This window comes from Diabrotica virgifera, chromosome 7, assembly GCF_917563875.1.
Source record: "Diabrotica virgifera virgifera chromosome 7, PGI_DIABVI_V3a".
NCBI classification, from domain to species: Eukaryota; Metazoa; Arthropoda; class Insecta; order Coleoptera; family Chrysomelidae; genus Diabrotica; species Diabrotica virgifera.
Window position 1 is genome coordinate 242120639 of NC_065449.1, and position 18993 is coordinate 242139631.

General features: G+C 32.6%; 1 protein-coding gene across 1 annotated transcript in view; it reads right to left on the reverse strand.

The window, feature by feature from the left end:
• The window catches only part of LOC114329174 (collagen alpha-1(XV) chain), a gene marked incomplete at its 5' end in the record, with an annotated part of 898386 nt that overhangs the window by 93252 nt on the left and 786141 nt on the right, over positions 1-18993 (reverse strand). The window contains one exon of the mRNA XM_050657117.1: positions 723-848. Within this exon, the coding sequence (XP_050513074.1) occupies positions 723-848 (126 nt within the window). The remainder of the gene's footprint in view (positions 1-722; positions 849-18993) is intronic.

The following is an 18993-nucleotide window of genomic DNA, read 5'->3' on the forward strand; positions in this document are numbered from 1 at the left end:
GGATCTCGATCGTCCCATCGTCCCTCTTCTAAATATACAAGTGAGAGAAGACTAAGAGAAATTACTTACATGAGAAACATCTGCCGACTTAGAGGAAATGTGATTGATGAAAGAAAAGAAAGACAATAACACACCGCGAAGCTCTATGATTCAGCCTATCGTAATAAACAAATGCGTTTTTTCCTTGTAAACTAGTTTAAAAAGCAACCAGTGATGTGTACATGTGTATCTGCGGAAGGCAGACAGACAAACCATCAGGGTTTTATCCGTGATAAACCAACAAAACATCCCGGTTTTATTCGCTTGATTATGGTATTGTCTATATAACATTTAATTACCTCTCCTATTTCATTTGAACCACACCTATGAAACAGTCTTGAAAGTTTGTAATTATTTTAATAAAAAATTGATTTTCTTAAGCATTTCTTTAGTTTTGACAAAATAAGATTAAACTTAAGGGTGGTTTTTAGGTAAATCGAAATTTGCAAAATTATCATACAAATCTTCCTCATTTTTCAACAAAAAAGGCCTAAAACTTTAGCCGAGGGCAATTTCTTATAACCCGATTTTCCTTGAAGCCACTACCTTTAGTTTGAAACTTAATTTTGTAAACTTAATTATTTTTGTAGGCGTCGACACCTGACGCTGCCGTCGCATCTCGATCGTCCCGTCGTCCCTCTTCTACATATAAAAGTGAGAGAAGACTAAGAGAAATTACTTACATGAGAAACATCTGCCGGCTTGGAGGATATGTGATTGATGAGGTTGCTCGCTTCGAACGGCGGCCGTATTTGGGGACTGCTTGTCGTAGGTGGCGCTGGTGTTGTTACTGGAAGTAATGAACCCAACTGCAAAAAATAGTGCATTGTAGAAAATCCCAATTGCAATGAAAATTAAATATAACAATAAAACACTGAAAACTTTTGTTTTTAATACTTTTACTTTAGTGATGTTAAAAAAATAACTATTCGTTACAAAGTACTCGTTACGTTACTTACGAATACCGAAAGTAACGATTACTATACAGAGAGGCAAATCGTTACTTTGATTACTCTGATTACTTCGTACCAATCGTATCAGAGCGAGTACCTATTTTGAGTATTGTATCTACAATCGGTTGATATCGAAATCGGATCGGTATTCCACGAGTGTTCGGTATCAGTACAGTTAACTAAAATTTTATCTTTTTTAAAGGGCGAAGGCTATGAAGAGTTTTACAGGATTACAGGGCGCTGAGAAGTAGCTGAAACAGAGGGAGGTATATCATTTAACAAAGCATGTGCCCAGAAACAGATGTCTATATGATTTGTCGAGGTAGATAATTCACAGAATTTTACAGATGTTAGTTCCTTTGAAAATAAAAATGCAACACATTAGATTTTAATAATAAATACACACTATTCTTATCAGGCCTAGAAAAAAAAATTGCTTAAATTGACCGGAAAATATGTAGAAATGATAATATTTCTAGACTATTATCATCAACTTTAATTTTACATGTAGGTATGGCATTGTTTTTATTAGACCAAGACATTTAACACTAAAAACACAGGAATAAATCTATTTTTGAAGTTATACTTCTTTACCGGCGATAGAGGGTAAATTTTTATATGGGAAAACCTAGCGACCGGGCGCATGCGCATTATAACTTTGTTCTGATTGGAAGTTCAAATGACATGTCAAAAATTATTCAATATGGTGGCTGTGGCACAGCTGTAGTTAGATTATTTATGGTTGTTGCGTTTTAAAATTTGTGTGAAAAGAAACAACAAACAAAAGTTAGTTAATAGTTATACTGCCTTTTTAAATAGTTTTCATATAGGTACCTATATTTTTGGACTTTTGGACTATTTTGGACAAGGAAAACTCATTTTAATTTGGTAAGTACCTAGTTTTTATTATAATCATATTGTAATTATACATTTGGATTAGGTTGAAATACATACATTTATTTTCTCAAGAATGCGGATTTTAGAGAGAAATCCCAAATTAGGTTCGATTTTTATTTTTAAATTATGATTTTTTGACGTAGATTTATTTATCTAGTAGGTATGTAATGCTTTGATTTACATACTTAATTTGATTACTAACAAAAGTTCTACCAATCTTCATCTAATATATTGTTTTCTTACTGTTTTGTTATATTTTTATATTTTCTTCCACAAAATTTAAACTACATAATTTTCAAAACAATTGTCAAACAGTAAAACGTTCAGTTACCGTATTTTTCCACATGATATATAATGTGCGATTGGACGAGTGAGTCTACTCTTCTATTACGAGTCAAAGCGACACGAAATTCAAGGGTTCAATTCCCGATGCAAGTTTTATTTTTTTATGCATATTATGATTGTAAGTATATTTGTTATATAATTTTTTTTTTCAGCAAATGCGTATTTAAAATTTTTGCCAACAATTATTATCGTCCAGAAATCATTTTTTCTTTGTGGCATTTTTCAATGTGTTTGTGTGCGTTTTATTCTTTTATTTTTTTAAATTTTTGGTATAGTCTTAAAAATCACATAATATGTAGTAGAAGTATAACTTCTTACGTGCGTACAAAGTACACACACATTCTTGTTTTTAAATATAGTAGGTACATTGAGACTTTCAACTTTTTGCATTGTATTCTGGGTTAAACACGAACATGCAGATCAGAACCGACCTCCGAAGCACCTGGGTGCCCAGGGGTACTGCTAAGGTACGTCATCTAGAGTTTCGAGGGTTTGTTTTTGGCACTTAATGGATGCAAACAGATTACTCGAGATTACTGATATTGCGGAGCAGCAATGACAGAACAATTAACAACATTAATTAACAAAATCATAAAACACAATAAAGTACCGAAAGAATGAAGAACGAGCGAACTAATTCTACTATTCAAAAAAGAGATAAAAAGCAGCCAGAAAACTACAAAGGTATCAACTTGTTAAATACTACCCTTAAACTTACAACTAAATTTTTACAAGACCTAATGAATCAGAGGATAAGTTTAGCAGATGAACAACAGGGTCCTCGTACTGGAAGACCGTGTAACGATGCAATATTCGTCATAAAGCAAATTACTTAGAAATCACTAGAGTATAATAGACCAGCATTTCTATGTCTGATTGACTTGAAGAAAGCATTTGACAGAGTAAGACTCACAGATGTAATCCATCTTCTATATAATAGAGAATTTTCCTTAGATATCAAAAAAACTATTGAAAAAATCAACCATAACAACAAAATGGAAGTCAGAATAGATGGACAACTTACAGAATCAATAGATATAGGCAGCGGAATAAGTCTCCCTTCTCATTGAGTCCTCTACTCTTCAATTGAATCATGGATGAAGTCATCAAAAACGACAAAAAAATAAGAGGATATAGACTGGGAACTAAAGAAATAAAAATACTCTGCTACGCAGACGACGCAATATTGATAGCCCAAGATGAAGATAGGCTGCAAAGATTAGTCCACAGATTTAACGAGAACTATTTCCCTACAAATCATTTATTTTTTCCTAAATCGTCTATGTGTATTTTATTGTTATGATCCAATAATCTAAAATAATATCTGTCCTGGCCAAAAAAATTAGTGGAATATATAAAAAAAAATTCATTTTTAATTAGTAATTAGTCTGGACAAAATTATGTCGGGCATCCCTTGTTTTTAATAATTTTTAACATAATGGATTACATATAATTTAATTTCTATCCATTAAATAGATCGGTGAAGGTCGTTGTTATATTATCGGATCTTAAACTTATACGAAATACTGAGAAAAAATGAGATTTTCTATATGATTACCGGTAATAAAATACAAAAGTAACCATAGTAATCAAAGTATCCTACTAATACAAAATGTAATGAGAAATGCGATTCTCGATATGATTACCGGCACTCAAATACAAAAGTAATCAAAGTAATTAAAGTAACGAATACTGTAAATGATTACTTTATACAAAAGTAACGATTTGTAACGAATACTTGAAAGTAACTATAATCAACATCACTAATTTTACTCACAAAATTTACTACAAATTAATGTCACTGCCACTGTTTCGGCAGAGCGCCTTTCTGAAGTGATATGTTTTCACTAAGCGTTTACACTTTATAGTCTTTAAGTAAATAAATTGAGGTGGGAAAAGCTGTTTGTCTCAAGTTGGTCGATCAGAATTATATCAATATTTTTTATTTATTAATTTCCAGTGGCGTAACAAACTCTGTCGGCCCCCCGCAGAATTGGAAATGGGACCCCCTTTAAAAGTTACTATGTGTAACAAATACCTATATTTGTTACAGTTCAGTAAATGAACGTAAAATATGGCGATACCGTATAATTTTTAGTGTCACCACCGAAGTGGTCAACTCAAGACTGTTCGAGTTATTTATGAGTAAAAATGTTTATTGTTCAACAAGAAACACGTTGTTAGGCGATTTTTCGCAAATAGTTCAAAGAGTAAGTATTTGATCGAACAGAATATTGTGAGCAAAAATGTATCTAGCTTATAAAAAAAATGAAACAAAAATGAAGTATATCGACCCAGTAAAAGCAAAGTTGTAGCTCATGAAAAGTTTTTCTTATTCGTCAAATTCAAAATCAAATATTTCAACGTGAAATAACCAAAAAATGAAATACTTTTCGGGAAAACTCATTAGACCTTTTTTAAAGTCTTTAAAAGAAGCTTTATTTTTTACAAAACTTTCTAGCATCAAAACTAAGCCAGTTACACTTAAAATACAGTTAGTCCCATTTTTTGGTGGTAAAAAAATTGTGAAAATCTCCCCCTATTTAGCACCCCAAACGAAACTAATCATTATCGTCTTACAAATTACTTAACTTTTTTATAAGACCTATAAGTTTTACCGGTTCAAAATGCTTATTTTTAAAAGGGTTCTAGTTGAAAGGGCTTGAACGAGTTCATAATAACGAGTATATGCAAATTCTAAACAGCCATATCTTAACCAATTTTTGTCTTACAGAAAAACAAAATAAAGCCAAAATAGTTATAAAAGCAAGACCTACATTTCTTTACTCTTAGAGATTTTTCGTATCACTAATACTTACTTTTTAAGTTATTTTTAAAAAAGGGCATTTTTCCAAAATAAAAAACTTTTTTTACTACGAAACCAAATTTTTTCAAAAATAAGAACTTCGAACTGGTCAAACTTACAGATCATATATACAATAAATATTTAAAGTAAGTAAATGGTAAAGCGCTAACGATAATTTTTTTTGGGGTGCGAAATAGGGGCAGATTTTCACGATTATTTTTACCAAAAAAAAGGGGTCAACTTTATTTGGGCATAACTCGTATAGTTTTGTGCTAGAAACTTATATAAATAATAAAAATAAAGCTTTTTTTAAACATTTAAAACAAGTTTTAATTAGTTTTTCCCGAACAGCGCTTCATTGTTTGGTTATTTCAGGTTGAAATATTCGATGTGGAATTGGACGAATAAGAATAATTTTTAATGAGCTTCTGTGCTTTTACTGTGTCGACAGACTTCATGAATAAGTACACCATTTTTTTTGTATCTTTTAACTACATTTTTGCTACAAATATTTTTTCGATCTAATATTTAATTCGATAAATATTTATTTTTGAGTTATTTACGAAAAACCCGTCTAAAAACGTTGTTTTTTTGTTAAAAAATAAACATTTTTATTCGCAAATGACTTGAAAAGTATTAACATAGATAAAGAAACTCTGTAGAACAAAAGTTGCTTTACTGGTCAATTTATGCATGTCCGGACTAAACGTACCTATGTTTTTCACCCCAAGGAGGGGTGTCAGCCCCTCCTGGGGTCCAACTTTGAAGTGGAGTGAACTAGAACCTAAATCCAAATTGTCCAGCAAATACGTCCGTCGCGCGTCGTGACGTTGATAATTTCACTCCAACAAGTAATTGGACTTCGTAAGTCCTAGGTTTTCACCCAAAGTAATCGAAAGTAGAACTGGAAGACGATATTTGAATTTTACGTGTAACTTTGCGTGGATTGATATACGAATTTACTAATTTTGAGTCATTTTTACTAAACTTTGACATTTGTCACCTCATTTGTAATTCTACCCGGTATAATGGCGGAGGAGTTATATTGGCGGTCGTACGGACCGACAGAAAGATTGCCTAGGTCAAATATCTCACCTTTAGTACCATCCTTGGATTATAAGCTTTCATTTGACACCTCATTTATCATTATAGCTGGTATAATGATGGAGGAGTTATATTCGCGGTCGGACGGACCGACAGACAGACCGCCTAGGTCAAATATCTCACCTTTAGTACCATCCTTGGATTATCAGCTTTCATTTGACACCTCATTTGTCATTCTACCTGGTATAATGACGGAGAACTTATATTCGCGGTCGTACGGACCGACGGAAAGACAGGCTAGGTCAAATATCTCACCTTTAGTGCCATCCTTGGATCATAAGCTTTCATTTGACACCTCATTTATCATTCAAGCTGAAATAATGATGGAGGAGTTATATTCGCGGTCGTACGGACCGACGGAAAGACAGCCTAGGTCAAATATCTCACCTTTAGTACCATCCTTGGATTATCAGCTTTCATTTGACACCTCATTTGTCATTCTACCTGGTTTAATGACGGAGAAGTTATATTCGCGGTCGTACGGACCGACGGAAAGACAGCCTAGGCCAAATATCTCACCTTTAGTACCATCCTTGGATAATAAGCTTTTATTTGACACCTCCTTTATCATTCAAGCTGGTATAATAATGGAGGAGTTATATTCGCGGTCGGAGGGACCGACGCACAGACGAATATGTTACCTTTAGTACCATCCTTGGATTAAAAGCTTTCATTTGACACCTCATTTGTCATTCTACCTGGTATAATGACGGAGGAGTAATATTCGCGGTCGTACGGACCGACAGAAAGACAGCCTAGGTCAAATATCTCACCTTTAGTACCATCCTTGGATTATCAGCTTTCATTTGACACCTCATTTGTCATTCTACCTGGTATAATGACGGAGGAGTTATATTCCCGGTCGTACGGACCGACGGAAAGACAGCCTGGGTCAAATATCTCACCTTTAGTGCCATCCTTGGATTATCAGCTTTCATTTGACACCTCATTTGTCATTCTACCTGGTATAATGACGGAGAAGTTATATTCGCGGTCGTACGGACCGACAGAAAGACAGCCTAGGTCAAATATCTCACCTTTAGTACCATCCTTGGATTATAAGCTTTTATTTGACACCTCATTTATCATTCAAGCTGGTATAATAATGGAGGAGTTATATTCGCGGTCGGAGGGACCGACGCACAGACCGCCCAAGTCAAGTCACTATTTAAGTAATCAATGTAAGTAATCAATTTAAATAAAACATGTTAGAACCAATTTTTAAGCAATATACAATAGTAATAACAATTTATCTTATGTTGCCAGAGTTGCCATTAAATCATTGTAATGTAAATAACTCAATTTACGTCCCACGTGTTGGGAAGGTCAATACCTTACCTAAGGGCCTTATTCTGTTCAATATGTATCCATCCTCAGCAGTTTTATTTAAGTGTGCACATTTAATGCACCTATATAATATTTAAAGGGTCTCACCCTAATATTTCTTTGGTGGCTCAGCTGGCATCCAACCTGTTTTAACACTGATGATGATTTTTCTATAAAATCGAAAACGTTTTCTGCTGTAGCCCTTAAAGGGATTTTTAATAAAAAAATTGTATACCTTTTACAAAGGATTTTTTTTCCAATTTTTGTGATTGATGGTATACAGTATACAGCCAACTACAGGAAAAAATTTTCTTTTCCTTGTGGATTTTTAATTTATCTTATGTTACAGATTGCAAATTGATTTTTGTTTTTCTCATTTCCATAATAACGAAAGGTATTGACGTTCATCACAAATTCAGACATTTTACATTATTAGCTCTTATTTTTTTGTGGTAATAATACATGATTTCAAAGTTAGTCCAGGAACTGAAGCTTTTCACCTCGCAATTTTTACAGAATGGATCGATTTGCTTGAAAATTTGAGAATAAGTAGTGGATAGTCCAGGGATTAAAATCTATATGACACTGAAAGGCGCTTCTACCATGGGGGTGGTTGCAACTCCATCTCGGGGGTGGAAATTTTTTATTATATTTTGACCGCAAAAGTTGATAACAACATTCACTCTTGGGAATTAAATAACCTACAATTTCATATTTAAACATTTTTTCGTATCTCTGATGCTAATCTTTCTATTCTGAAGAGAATTGCATTTTTTACCAAATTACAAAATTCGTTATTCACTTTAAACTTCAGTTTTTTAAAAACTAATCATTCTAAGCCGGTCAAACTTCTAGAATCTATTAATAATACATAACACTAGTTTACAACCAATTTGCGACTGGAATGCAATATGCTGTTTTTTGTTAATTTTTGCTCTCTGAATATGATTATGATGATAAAAATTTCCTAACACATAAGATTTTTGAGTTATGATTTTTTCAAAAAAAAAATGAGTTACGATTTTTGAGTTATGAATGTTTTATTAATTTTTTTTAAACAGTCATTTGTAATATATCGGGGAGTGATGTTATCAAATTAACATTTTTTCTAAAAATTGTGCATACTTTGACAACACTGGAATATCTAATGTCTACGAATAACACATTAACATTTAAATAAAGAATAAACCAAAGGTAATCCTTAATCAATAAACCTACCCATTCAAACTTATATAGTTCTAAACCGCTTTAACGACGCATGACAAACGTGTCTGTGTCTTCAAGGAAAAGCAAGCATAAAATTGAATATCCAGATATTATCTCAGCAATAAAGCCGGTTTTCCATGGAGAAGATTTACCAGTTCCAGGACCCACGGCAAGTTGGGAGGAAGATTTGGAAATGTATGGCGATACAAGTAAACCCGATGATGTTTCAGAAAAGAATGAAAATTCTTATTTTCACGAAAGCGACGAAAAGCACCCTATTGCATCCAACAAGCCGAATTACATGATTTAGTTTCAGACCTTCAGTTGTCCAAAGACATGCTTAACTCTAGGTTCTAGATTACAATAATATAATGGATTTTTTTTTAAATGGAATTTACTAGCCAGTAAAACTTATAATATTTAGGAACCGTAACCAGGAGCTATCCTAGTTTTTTACTATGCAGGATAAAATGTGTGTTCGTGTTAATCCACATAGTGCTATGGGAAAATTGGGATATGCACAAAGTTGTGTACAAAAGACTTACTATATTTTTTTTTTCTAATCCTGAACTTATCTATATATAGTATAAAAGAATTTTTATAATAACCAACAATATTTGATGCAATCTATAACTCAAAATCTAACATTTCACCTGACAAGACAATGTACGTGTGGCCCCCTGCGCAGAAATGGACGGCACCTTAAGAAGAAGATAACTCAAAATCTATACGTGGTGGAAAATTTTAGTGTTTGTATTCGCAATCAGGGCGCTTTAAACTCCACGGTACAGCCATTTTAACATCTGTCGCAATTTTTTTTATTTATTTGTTGACTAGTGTAATTAAAGAAAAATAAACAGGGCCAATGACTAAAAACACCGCTAACTTACATTTTTATAAGGGAAAATGAAAATGTAGTATGTCAAAGTGTGTAAATAATTTTATTTCCTTAGCTGAGCGCTTTCGACATAAACGTCATCATCGGAGCTAATGCTAAAATAAAAAAAAAGAGATCTTGTAAGAACAAGAAGTACAAAACTCTTTTTTTTACTTACGTCAAATACTAAAAAAGTACCGCTACATAGAGGTGTAAAAAAGTGCATCTTAGGAATGTACATTTGATTTTTAAATTTTGAATGCTAACTTAGTATTGGTCAGATTTATATATACATTATTAATACAGATTCTACCAACAAGTAATGAGAGCCTTAGAAATAAAACACCTTTTGTTAAAAATTGAATTCCACCGAACACTATATCCTTCTATTTTGTCATCAACGTTTTACAACAATAGACACTGAATATACCCATTTTAACATCATAGGATTTAATAAAATCATTTAATATTTCTACATAAACATTAGGTTTTCAACTTAATAAAATATCCATACACCAAGTCAAGGTCATTGCAATGACTTACATAAATGACAAAAAGATGATAAATAACAACAATATAATATTATCTCAATCTTTAACTTCAACAAGCTAACATCTTCTGAATATTGAATTTGAGAATTCACAATCAAAATTGATCTTTCTCATTACTTTATGTTTAATAATTTTTTTGTTTTTTAATTTAATTTTTGAACTTAACACAGTGTATGTAAGTTGGGCCAATTAGTCTCAAAATCAAGCATGTCATCAATTAATTTAATAGTTGACTAGTACAAACATCTAAGGTACATTTCCTTATCAATTTCATTGTAAAAAATTTTCAATTTTCCTTTCAATATGTTTAAAATATTCATGTTTCAACGTCAGCTGTCAACGTCAACGCAGAACAGATAAAAGCAGATTTGAATATCCGACCTTGTCAGTCAGCTGTTGTTACTAGGCCAAGGATGGACGGGTGATATCGACACCCGGACCATGAAAAAAGTTTATATGTTTTTTTGTGCAACGTGTATGTGGCCGTTTCTTTCTGTTTTTTTTTGCTGTTTGCTGTTGTACGGAGGACTAAGTTAGCATTCAAAATTTAAAAATCAAATGTACATTCCTAAGATGCACTTTTTTACACCTCTATGTAGCGGTACTTTTTTAGTATTTGACTTAAGTAAAAAAAAGAGTTTTGTACTTCTTGTTCTTACAAGATCTCTTTTTTTTATTTTAGCATTAGCTCCGATGATGACGTTTATGTCGAAAGCGCTCAGCTAAGGAAATAAAATTATTTACACACTTTGACATACTACATTTTCATTTTCCCTTATTCTTTCAAGTGTGTACAAACTTATCAGTCTTTCAACTATTTTTACATTTTTATGCTTCCAATTGGATTTTTTTTCAAAAGAATATACAACCTATTAATAATACATAAATAAAGAAGTTCAAATTAGGTCAATGACTAATTTTAATTAGGGTGGTGATTAGGGGGTTGTTTCCGATCACTTTTTGCTGAAAAAATAGAGACTGTCATTTTTTTCATTATAAGTCGCTTAATTTTTGAGCTAGTGACTTTTTTTATTTCTGGAGATAGATATTTTTAAATACTTTAAATTACTTTAAACAAGTTGTCCTCGAAAAATGCATAGTTTCCCGTCTTTTGACTTTGAAACTACAATATTTAGCATTTGACGAAGAAGACCTAACATATAATAAAGTATAGCTCGATTACTATTGGTCTTAAAAAAATTAAAAAAAAACTCGTTTGTTTACTTTTTCAAAAGGTACATTTTTGTTAAGTAAAGTTGTTTTGATAAAACGAAAACTTTTTGAGTTATTAGCAGAAAACTGAGTAAAAACATTGATTTTCTCGATATAAAACTAACACTTTCGATAGCGAATCAATCGAAATCCATTAATTTTATAAAAAAAAATGTATAGAACGTTTTTTGCTTATAATGAATGTTTTTACCAACTTTTGCGGTCAAAATAACTATAAAATTTCCACCGCCGAGATGGGGTGGCAACCACCCCCATGGTAAAAGCGCCTTTTGGCATCATATAGATTTTGATCCTTGGATTATCCACTACTTATTCTCAAATTTTCAAGCAAATCGAACCATTCTGTAAAAATTGCGAGGTTTTGTCCTACTTAAAGCTTCATTACGTGGACTAAGTGTCCCAATAAATAAAATAGCGTAAAGTATTCGTGGATAAGGGGTTATTAAAACACTTGCTCTATTTCTTAAAATCGCGCGTTTTTTAAAGACCTCAATATCCATTTTTACTTTAATATACTATTTTGTTTTCTTATGTTATGTCTATCATTTCCTGCCATATCATGTATTATGCTTCCGTCATTTGTTTCATTTGATTTTTGCCGATTTTTCTAAATTCGAACAAAACTGTACTTAGTCCCAGTTCACGTAATCTAATGAGCTGTGAAACCCATTTGAAAAGTTTTCCAAAAAAGAACACTCGAACACCGAGTACAGTGGATTTTCCAACACAAACAACTCCATATAGAGCCGAGAAAGGTCTTGAAACTTAAGTTAGCTTGTTACAACTTCTCAACACGGCACAGTTTCAGCAGTTGCATTGTTGCAGATCTCGACACACTATAAGGAAGGACTTACAGTGTAAGTTAAATGTCGACGGATTAGATAAACTTTCCTCGAATACCAGATAATTACAGCAATAAATTTTCGCTTAGTTTCGAGTGTTTACAGTGTTAACATCAGCGTTGTAAAAAATTTAAGAAGTATTTTCGCGTTGTTTTCAAAAAGTTACAGTTCTTTGTTTACCGGTATACTTACACAATATAATAAATTGGTGTAATATCCCATTATCATTATTTTTAAAAAATGATCGATTTCACGTAAATATTTTATATTAGTCCAGAAAGCCACTGCGCATCCGCTAGGAAAAATATTCTAATTCGGATTTTTTGCACAATCTTACTCAAAAAGGACTCCTTTTAACAAATTTCCATGTTGCCAGGACCAAAAGGTGGTCAAAAATTTTTTAAACGTTTTTTTTTTGTTTTTTTCCTAAAATTATTTTTATTGCATGGAAAAAAGTTTTTTTAGGTTTTTTGGATCATTCCAAACAGAAAAGGTCTTTAGTGACTTTTTTCTAAAAATTATAGTTTTTGACATATAAGCGATTAAAAATTGAAAAATTGCGAAATCGGCCATTTTTAACCCTCAAAGACTATGTGAAAAACTGAAAATTTGAATGTTGCCAAGGTAGGTAGATATCCTTTAAACATCGATTGATGAAATCCTGAAGAGTTTTTTGCAATACAATATTCAAAACTCCTTTGTTTTTTAATTGCGAATCAAGCGTGCGCGACATTATTTTCCACCGACAGTATGGTGCAAATGAAAGGAATAAATTCGTTATTTCGAAAATCGGCGACTTTAAGGAAAAATCCCGAAACAGGTCGATTTTTATTTTTAAGTTATGATATTGTGGCATATATGGTATACTAGTGACGTCATCCGTCTGGGCGTGATGTCGTAATCGATGATTTTTTTTAAATGAGAATAGGGGTCGTGTGGTAGCTCGTTTGAAAGGTTCTTCAATTCTCTATCAAGTAATATAAACACTTACATAATTTTTTATACAGGGTGCCCTTCTACTTATTTTTTTGTCAAATAATTTAATTTAATAAAAATTTTTTGGACACCCTGTATAAATAATTATGTAAATGTTTATATTACTGAACAGAGAATTGAAGAAGCTTTCAAATGAGCTAGCACACGACCCCTATTCTCATTTAAAAAAATCATCGATTACGTCATCACGTCCAGATGGATGACGTCACTAGTATACCATATATACCACAATATCATAACTTAAAAATAAAAATCGACCTGTTTCGGGATTTTTCCTTAAAGTCGCCGGTTTACGAAATAACGAATTTATTCCTTTCATTTGCACCATACTGTCGGTGGAAAATAGTGTCGTGCACGCTTGATTAGCAATTAAAAAACAAAGGAGTTTTAAATATTGTATTGCAAAGAACTCTTCGGAATTTCATCAATCGATGTTTAAAGAATATCTACCTACCTTGGTAATATTCAAATTTTCAGCTTTTCACATAGTTTTTGAGGGATAAAAATGGCCGATTTCGCAATTTTTCAATTTTTAATCGCTTATATGTCAAAAACTATCATTTTTAGAGAAAAGTCACTAAGACCTTTTCTCTTTGGAATGATCCAAAAAACCTAAGAAAACTTTTTTCCGTGCAAAAAAAATAATTTTAGGAAAAAAACAAAAAAAAACGTTTAAAAAATTTTTGACCACTTTTTGGTCCTGGCAACATGCAAATTTGTTAAAAGGAGTCCTTTTTGAGTAAGATTGTGCAAAGAATCAGAATTAGAATATTTTTCCTAGCGGATGCGCAGTGGCTTTCTGGACTATATAGCTTTTTGAACGTTCAAAAAGCCACACATTTGTAATCATTTGTAATCTCCTGTGTAGTTGATCATTGTTCCAAAGTATATATGCATATTGGTCGACTCGTTCGATATTGGATCCGTTTGTGAAGAGATTTTCGTTATTTCTTTCAGTTTTCGATATTCTCATAAGCTTTGTCTCCTTGACATTCATTGTTAGCCCGTATTCTTGTCCAAACTCTGCTATTCTGGTCACCAGCCTCTGAAGATCCCCAACACTTTCAGCTAAGATGACAGTGTCATCCGCATATTTAATGTTGTTAATGGGAACTCCATTTACCTTTATTCCAGCTGTTTTACCCTCAAGAACTTTTTTCAAGTTCTCTTTCGAGTAGGCATTAAAGAGAATTCGCGACAACACGCATCCCTGTCTCACTCCACGTCTGATTTCAATTTTCGTCTGACAGCTGGTCGTTCACACGTACTTTTGCTCGTTGCTTATAATATAAATTCGATATAATTCTGAGGTCATTGTAGTCCAGCGTCTTTGATTCCAGGACATACATTAATTGTTCATGTCGTACTTTGTCGAATGCTTTATTACAGTCAATAAAACACGCATATATATATCTTGATTGACATCCAGGCACCTTTGATTAAGTATGTTAAGTGAAAAAAGAGCTTCACGAGTTCCCAGGCCTTTGCGAAACCCAAATTGCGTATCATTAATGTCTATGTCCAGTTTATGATATAAACTTACGTGAATAGAAATCGGCCCACTTAAAAATTTGGTCATTTTTGATGTCTCATATTTCCTAAACATGTTGGCCGATTTAAGTGATTTTTTGAACATGTTATAGCCTGATTCTTTAAAAATACCACTGGAATAGTATTGTTGCTAAAGAGGCAAATTTTCGTTGTATACCGGGTGTACCAATCCAACAGTGTTTTTTTTCTCAAACTAGACATGTTCTTCATCAATATACGGTGTTTTTAAATAAGTGCGACAAACTTTAAGGGGTAATTCTGCATAAAAAAATAATGACAGTTGGCTTTATAAACGTATGTCCGGAAATGTTTCGTTTGCGAGATACGGGATTTGAATTTTTTCTTACAAACTGACGATTTATTTATTGCTTTAAAACCAGTTGAGATATGCAAATGAAATTTGGTAGGTTTTAAGAGATAGTTATTGCAGATTTTTTGATATAAAACTAAGAATTTTATATTCACCATTAGCGTGCATACGGGTAATAAGACCGGTCATATTACACGTATGCGCGCTAATAGTGAATATTAAATTCTTAATTGTATGTCAAAAAATGTGCAATAACTACGTCTTAAAACCCACCAAATTGCATTGGCATATCTCAACCGGTTTTAAAGCAATAAAATAAATCGTCAGTTTGGAAGAAAAAATTCAACATCCCGTATCTCGGAAACGAAACATTTGCGGACATCCGTTTATAAAGCCAACTGTCATTATTTTTTCATGCAGAATTATCCCTTAAAGTTTGTCGCACTTATTTAGAAACACCGTGTATTGATGAAGAACATGTGTAGTTGTTAAAGTACCTAACATTTTTATTATCCAACATAAAGGAATTAATCAAAAAACAGAATGTTAAGAAAACCTGAGACTATAGTTGGGTTTTAATTTCAGTATTTTATAAATGCTAGAATATTCAACAGGGTGATGCGAACTTTGAGAAAAAAACACAGTTTGATTGGTATACCCGGTATACAATGAAAATTTACCTGTTTAGCAACAATATTATTCAGTGGTATTTTTAAAGAACATGAAGATAACATGTTAAAAAAATCACTTAAATCGGTCAACAGGTTTAGGAAAAATGAGACATCAAAAATGACCAAATTTTTAAGTGGGCCGATTTCTATGCACGTAAGTTTATATTCGGTTATGGATAGAGCTTCACGATACGATACAATATCGATACTTTTTAAGTATTGAGTATTGTATTGGTTATGCCAATGAAGTATCGTATCGAGTATCGATATCGGCAATACATACTTTCTTATAAAAATATCGCATTGACATTGATTTCGATACGATATCGATACAATACTCGATAAAATATCGACATAAAAAGGATTATACATCTGAGCTGTGGAGGCCCTTTATGCCCACTTTTGCATGCTTGGCAAATGGACATTATTCTAAAAATATTACGAATATTGCTTGTAACTTATATGTATATTCTTATAAAGATTGAATATGGCTGAATGCTTCTTTGAAAGTCGACAAATACTTACTAATTCTGTATTGTTTAAAAACTACTTGTGAAAATATAGGGAAATCCCCGGAAATTCGTAATAAATCGCAATTCAGTATTTGTTAAAAATTATTTTTGAGTCATCATCACTTACTTCGATAATATTGCCACAAATGCAACATGATATAAACAGTGTAATCATAATAGACATTTACTCACTCTCAAAAATTTCAAGTTCATGCACTCAAGTATAAAATATTATAACAGCTGATGCCTGGGTTGCAGATCACTTATACTTTTATGTAATAAATAATTATGATCTAAATATCTATTGCACAAAATATAATCAAACAACTGTGGCGTTTTATTTTTTTTTTCTCTATCGATATTTTCAATAATATTGAGGCAAGCTTATCGACAATACAAGAGTATTGTATTGATTTCAGATAATGAGTATCGTATCGACATTAATATTGCTAAGGTATGTATTGTATCGGTATCGTATTGGTTTTCGATACGATATCAATACGATATCGATATTTTTATCGAATATCGTGAAACTCTAGTTATGGATGACTTTCAGTAGCAACGTTAGCACATGGGACATCAAACTAATGGTGGGGTAGTCGCCGTATTCTCTTGCGTTTTTCTTCTTAGGGTGGTAAATAAAGATCGACATATCGATACCTATTATATATGTATCTACAAATAAAATCAAAAGAAGTCTCTTTGACAAGTGTATCATTAAAAAACGTAATTGAACGCTTAATTTGAAAGTTAAAATGACAAATGGTGTAAAATAGCATTGATAAATTTCCATAGTCATTCCACAATGGAGTGCTGCCATAAACAAAGCACTTACAGAAAATTATGCAGCGTATACGAAAACGCTTTGTCATAGGAAAAGGAATTTAGTTAATGTATCGTATGTGAACTTGCATATCATATTAATGATAATGCTCGAAATAAATAATGAATAAAAATAGGAATACACACAGAAGGTAGAAATAATAAGAGCCCTCGTGGAAGGAATCGTTAATACAGGGTGGGTGACTCAAAATTTGTAATCCAGGTTTTGCTATATTATAATATAATAAATAAATGAATACTAAGTTTAAGAAAAACAGTTTAGAGAGAGAGTTTAAGATTGAGTTTCGATACAGAGACCATCACCAGCCGCTTATGCATATTTCATCCTGTTTTATGCAGTCTTTACGCAGAGCAGATCAACAACAGATGCAATTGCAAAATATAGGAATAAACAGATCAACGCTCATATGGTATTCATTGATCTTGAGAAAGCATATGATAGAGTTCCTCGAGAGATTCTGTGGTGGGCACTCAATAAGAAAGGAGTCTCTGGCGAATATGTAAAGATTGTGAGAGTATGTATGAGGGAGTAACGACTAGTGTTAGGACAGGTGTGGGAGAGACTGATAAATTTTAGGTGAAAGTAGGATTGCACCAAGGCTCGGTGCTTAGTCTTTATTTATTCTCATTAGTTTTGGACCAGATAACAGCGAAACTACAGAGTAGCATTCCATGGTGCCTAATGTTTGCTGATGATGTAGTGTTAATAGGAAATAGTGAAAGAGACTTAGAACAAAAACTGGAACAGTGGAGACAAGCTCTGGTGGAAAAAGGTTTAAAGCTTAGTAAGACAAAAACAGAGTATTTGGAATGTTCATTTAAATATGGAGTTAATACAAATAAAATGGTGTCTTGGATGGTGAAGTGATTGTGAAAAGCAATAGTTTTAAGTACCTAGGATCGGTATTACAGAGTAATGGAGAAATAGATGGAGATGCATGCAGTATAATTAGGGCTGGATGGATGAAGTGGAAAGAAGCGAGTGGTGTGTTGTGTGACAGAAAAATTCCAATGAAGCTGAAGGGAAAATTCTACAAAACAGCCATAAGACCGGCTATGATGTACGGGCATAACGGGCGAACTGCATGTTGGCCAGTGAAAAAGAAAGAGGAACAATGAATGCATGTGGCGGAAATGAGAATGCTTAGATGGATGAGTGAAGTGACAAAGAAGTATAAAATTAGAAATAAGTAAATTAGGGAAAGTCTAGGTGTGGCACCAATTGATGCTAAAATGAGAGAGCATAGGTTAAGATGGTTTGGTCATGTTCAACGTCGAGACCTTAATCACCCAATACGAAGAATAGCTGAAGTGCAGATTCCTGGAAGGAGTAGGAAATAAAGCTTTTTTTAAACATTTAAAAAAAGTTGTAATGAGTTTTCCTCAAAAGTGCTTAATTTTTTGGTTATATCACGTTAAAATATTCGTTTTGGAATTTGACGAATATGAACATATTTTCATTAGCTAGTAACTCTGCTTCTGCTAAGTATAGAGATCTAATATTTACACCATCTTCTTCACTTTTTTACAGGCTATATTTTTGCTAAGAATATTTTTTCGACAAAATACTTACTTTTTGAGTTATTTGCGAAAAACCGTCTAAAAACGTGGTTATTTTGTTGAAAAATGAACATGTTCACTCGCAAATAACTCGAAAAGTATTGACTTGGTGAAAAAAACTTTATAGGACAAAAGTTGCTTAGAATTAGTCAGTTTATCCATTTCCGGAATTATTTTGGACATATATTTTTTCACTCCCGAGAGGGGGTGAAACTCACCCCTAGGGCAAAAGCACACATCGGCACAATATCACTTTTTTTCCTTGACTTGTTAGATATGTGTATGCCAAATTTCATGTCAATCCAAGTGGTTCTTTAAAATTTAGAGGTTTTGCAATATTTTACCGTTAAAGTGCGTACTAAATATAACTG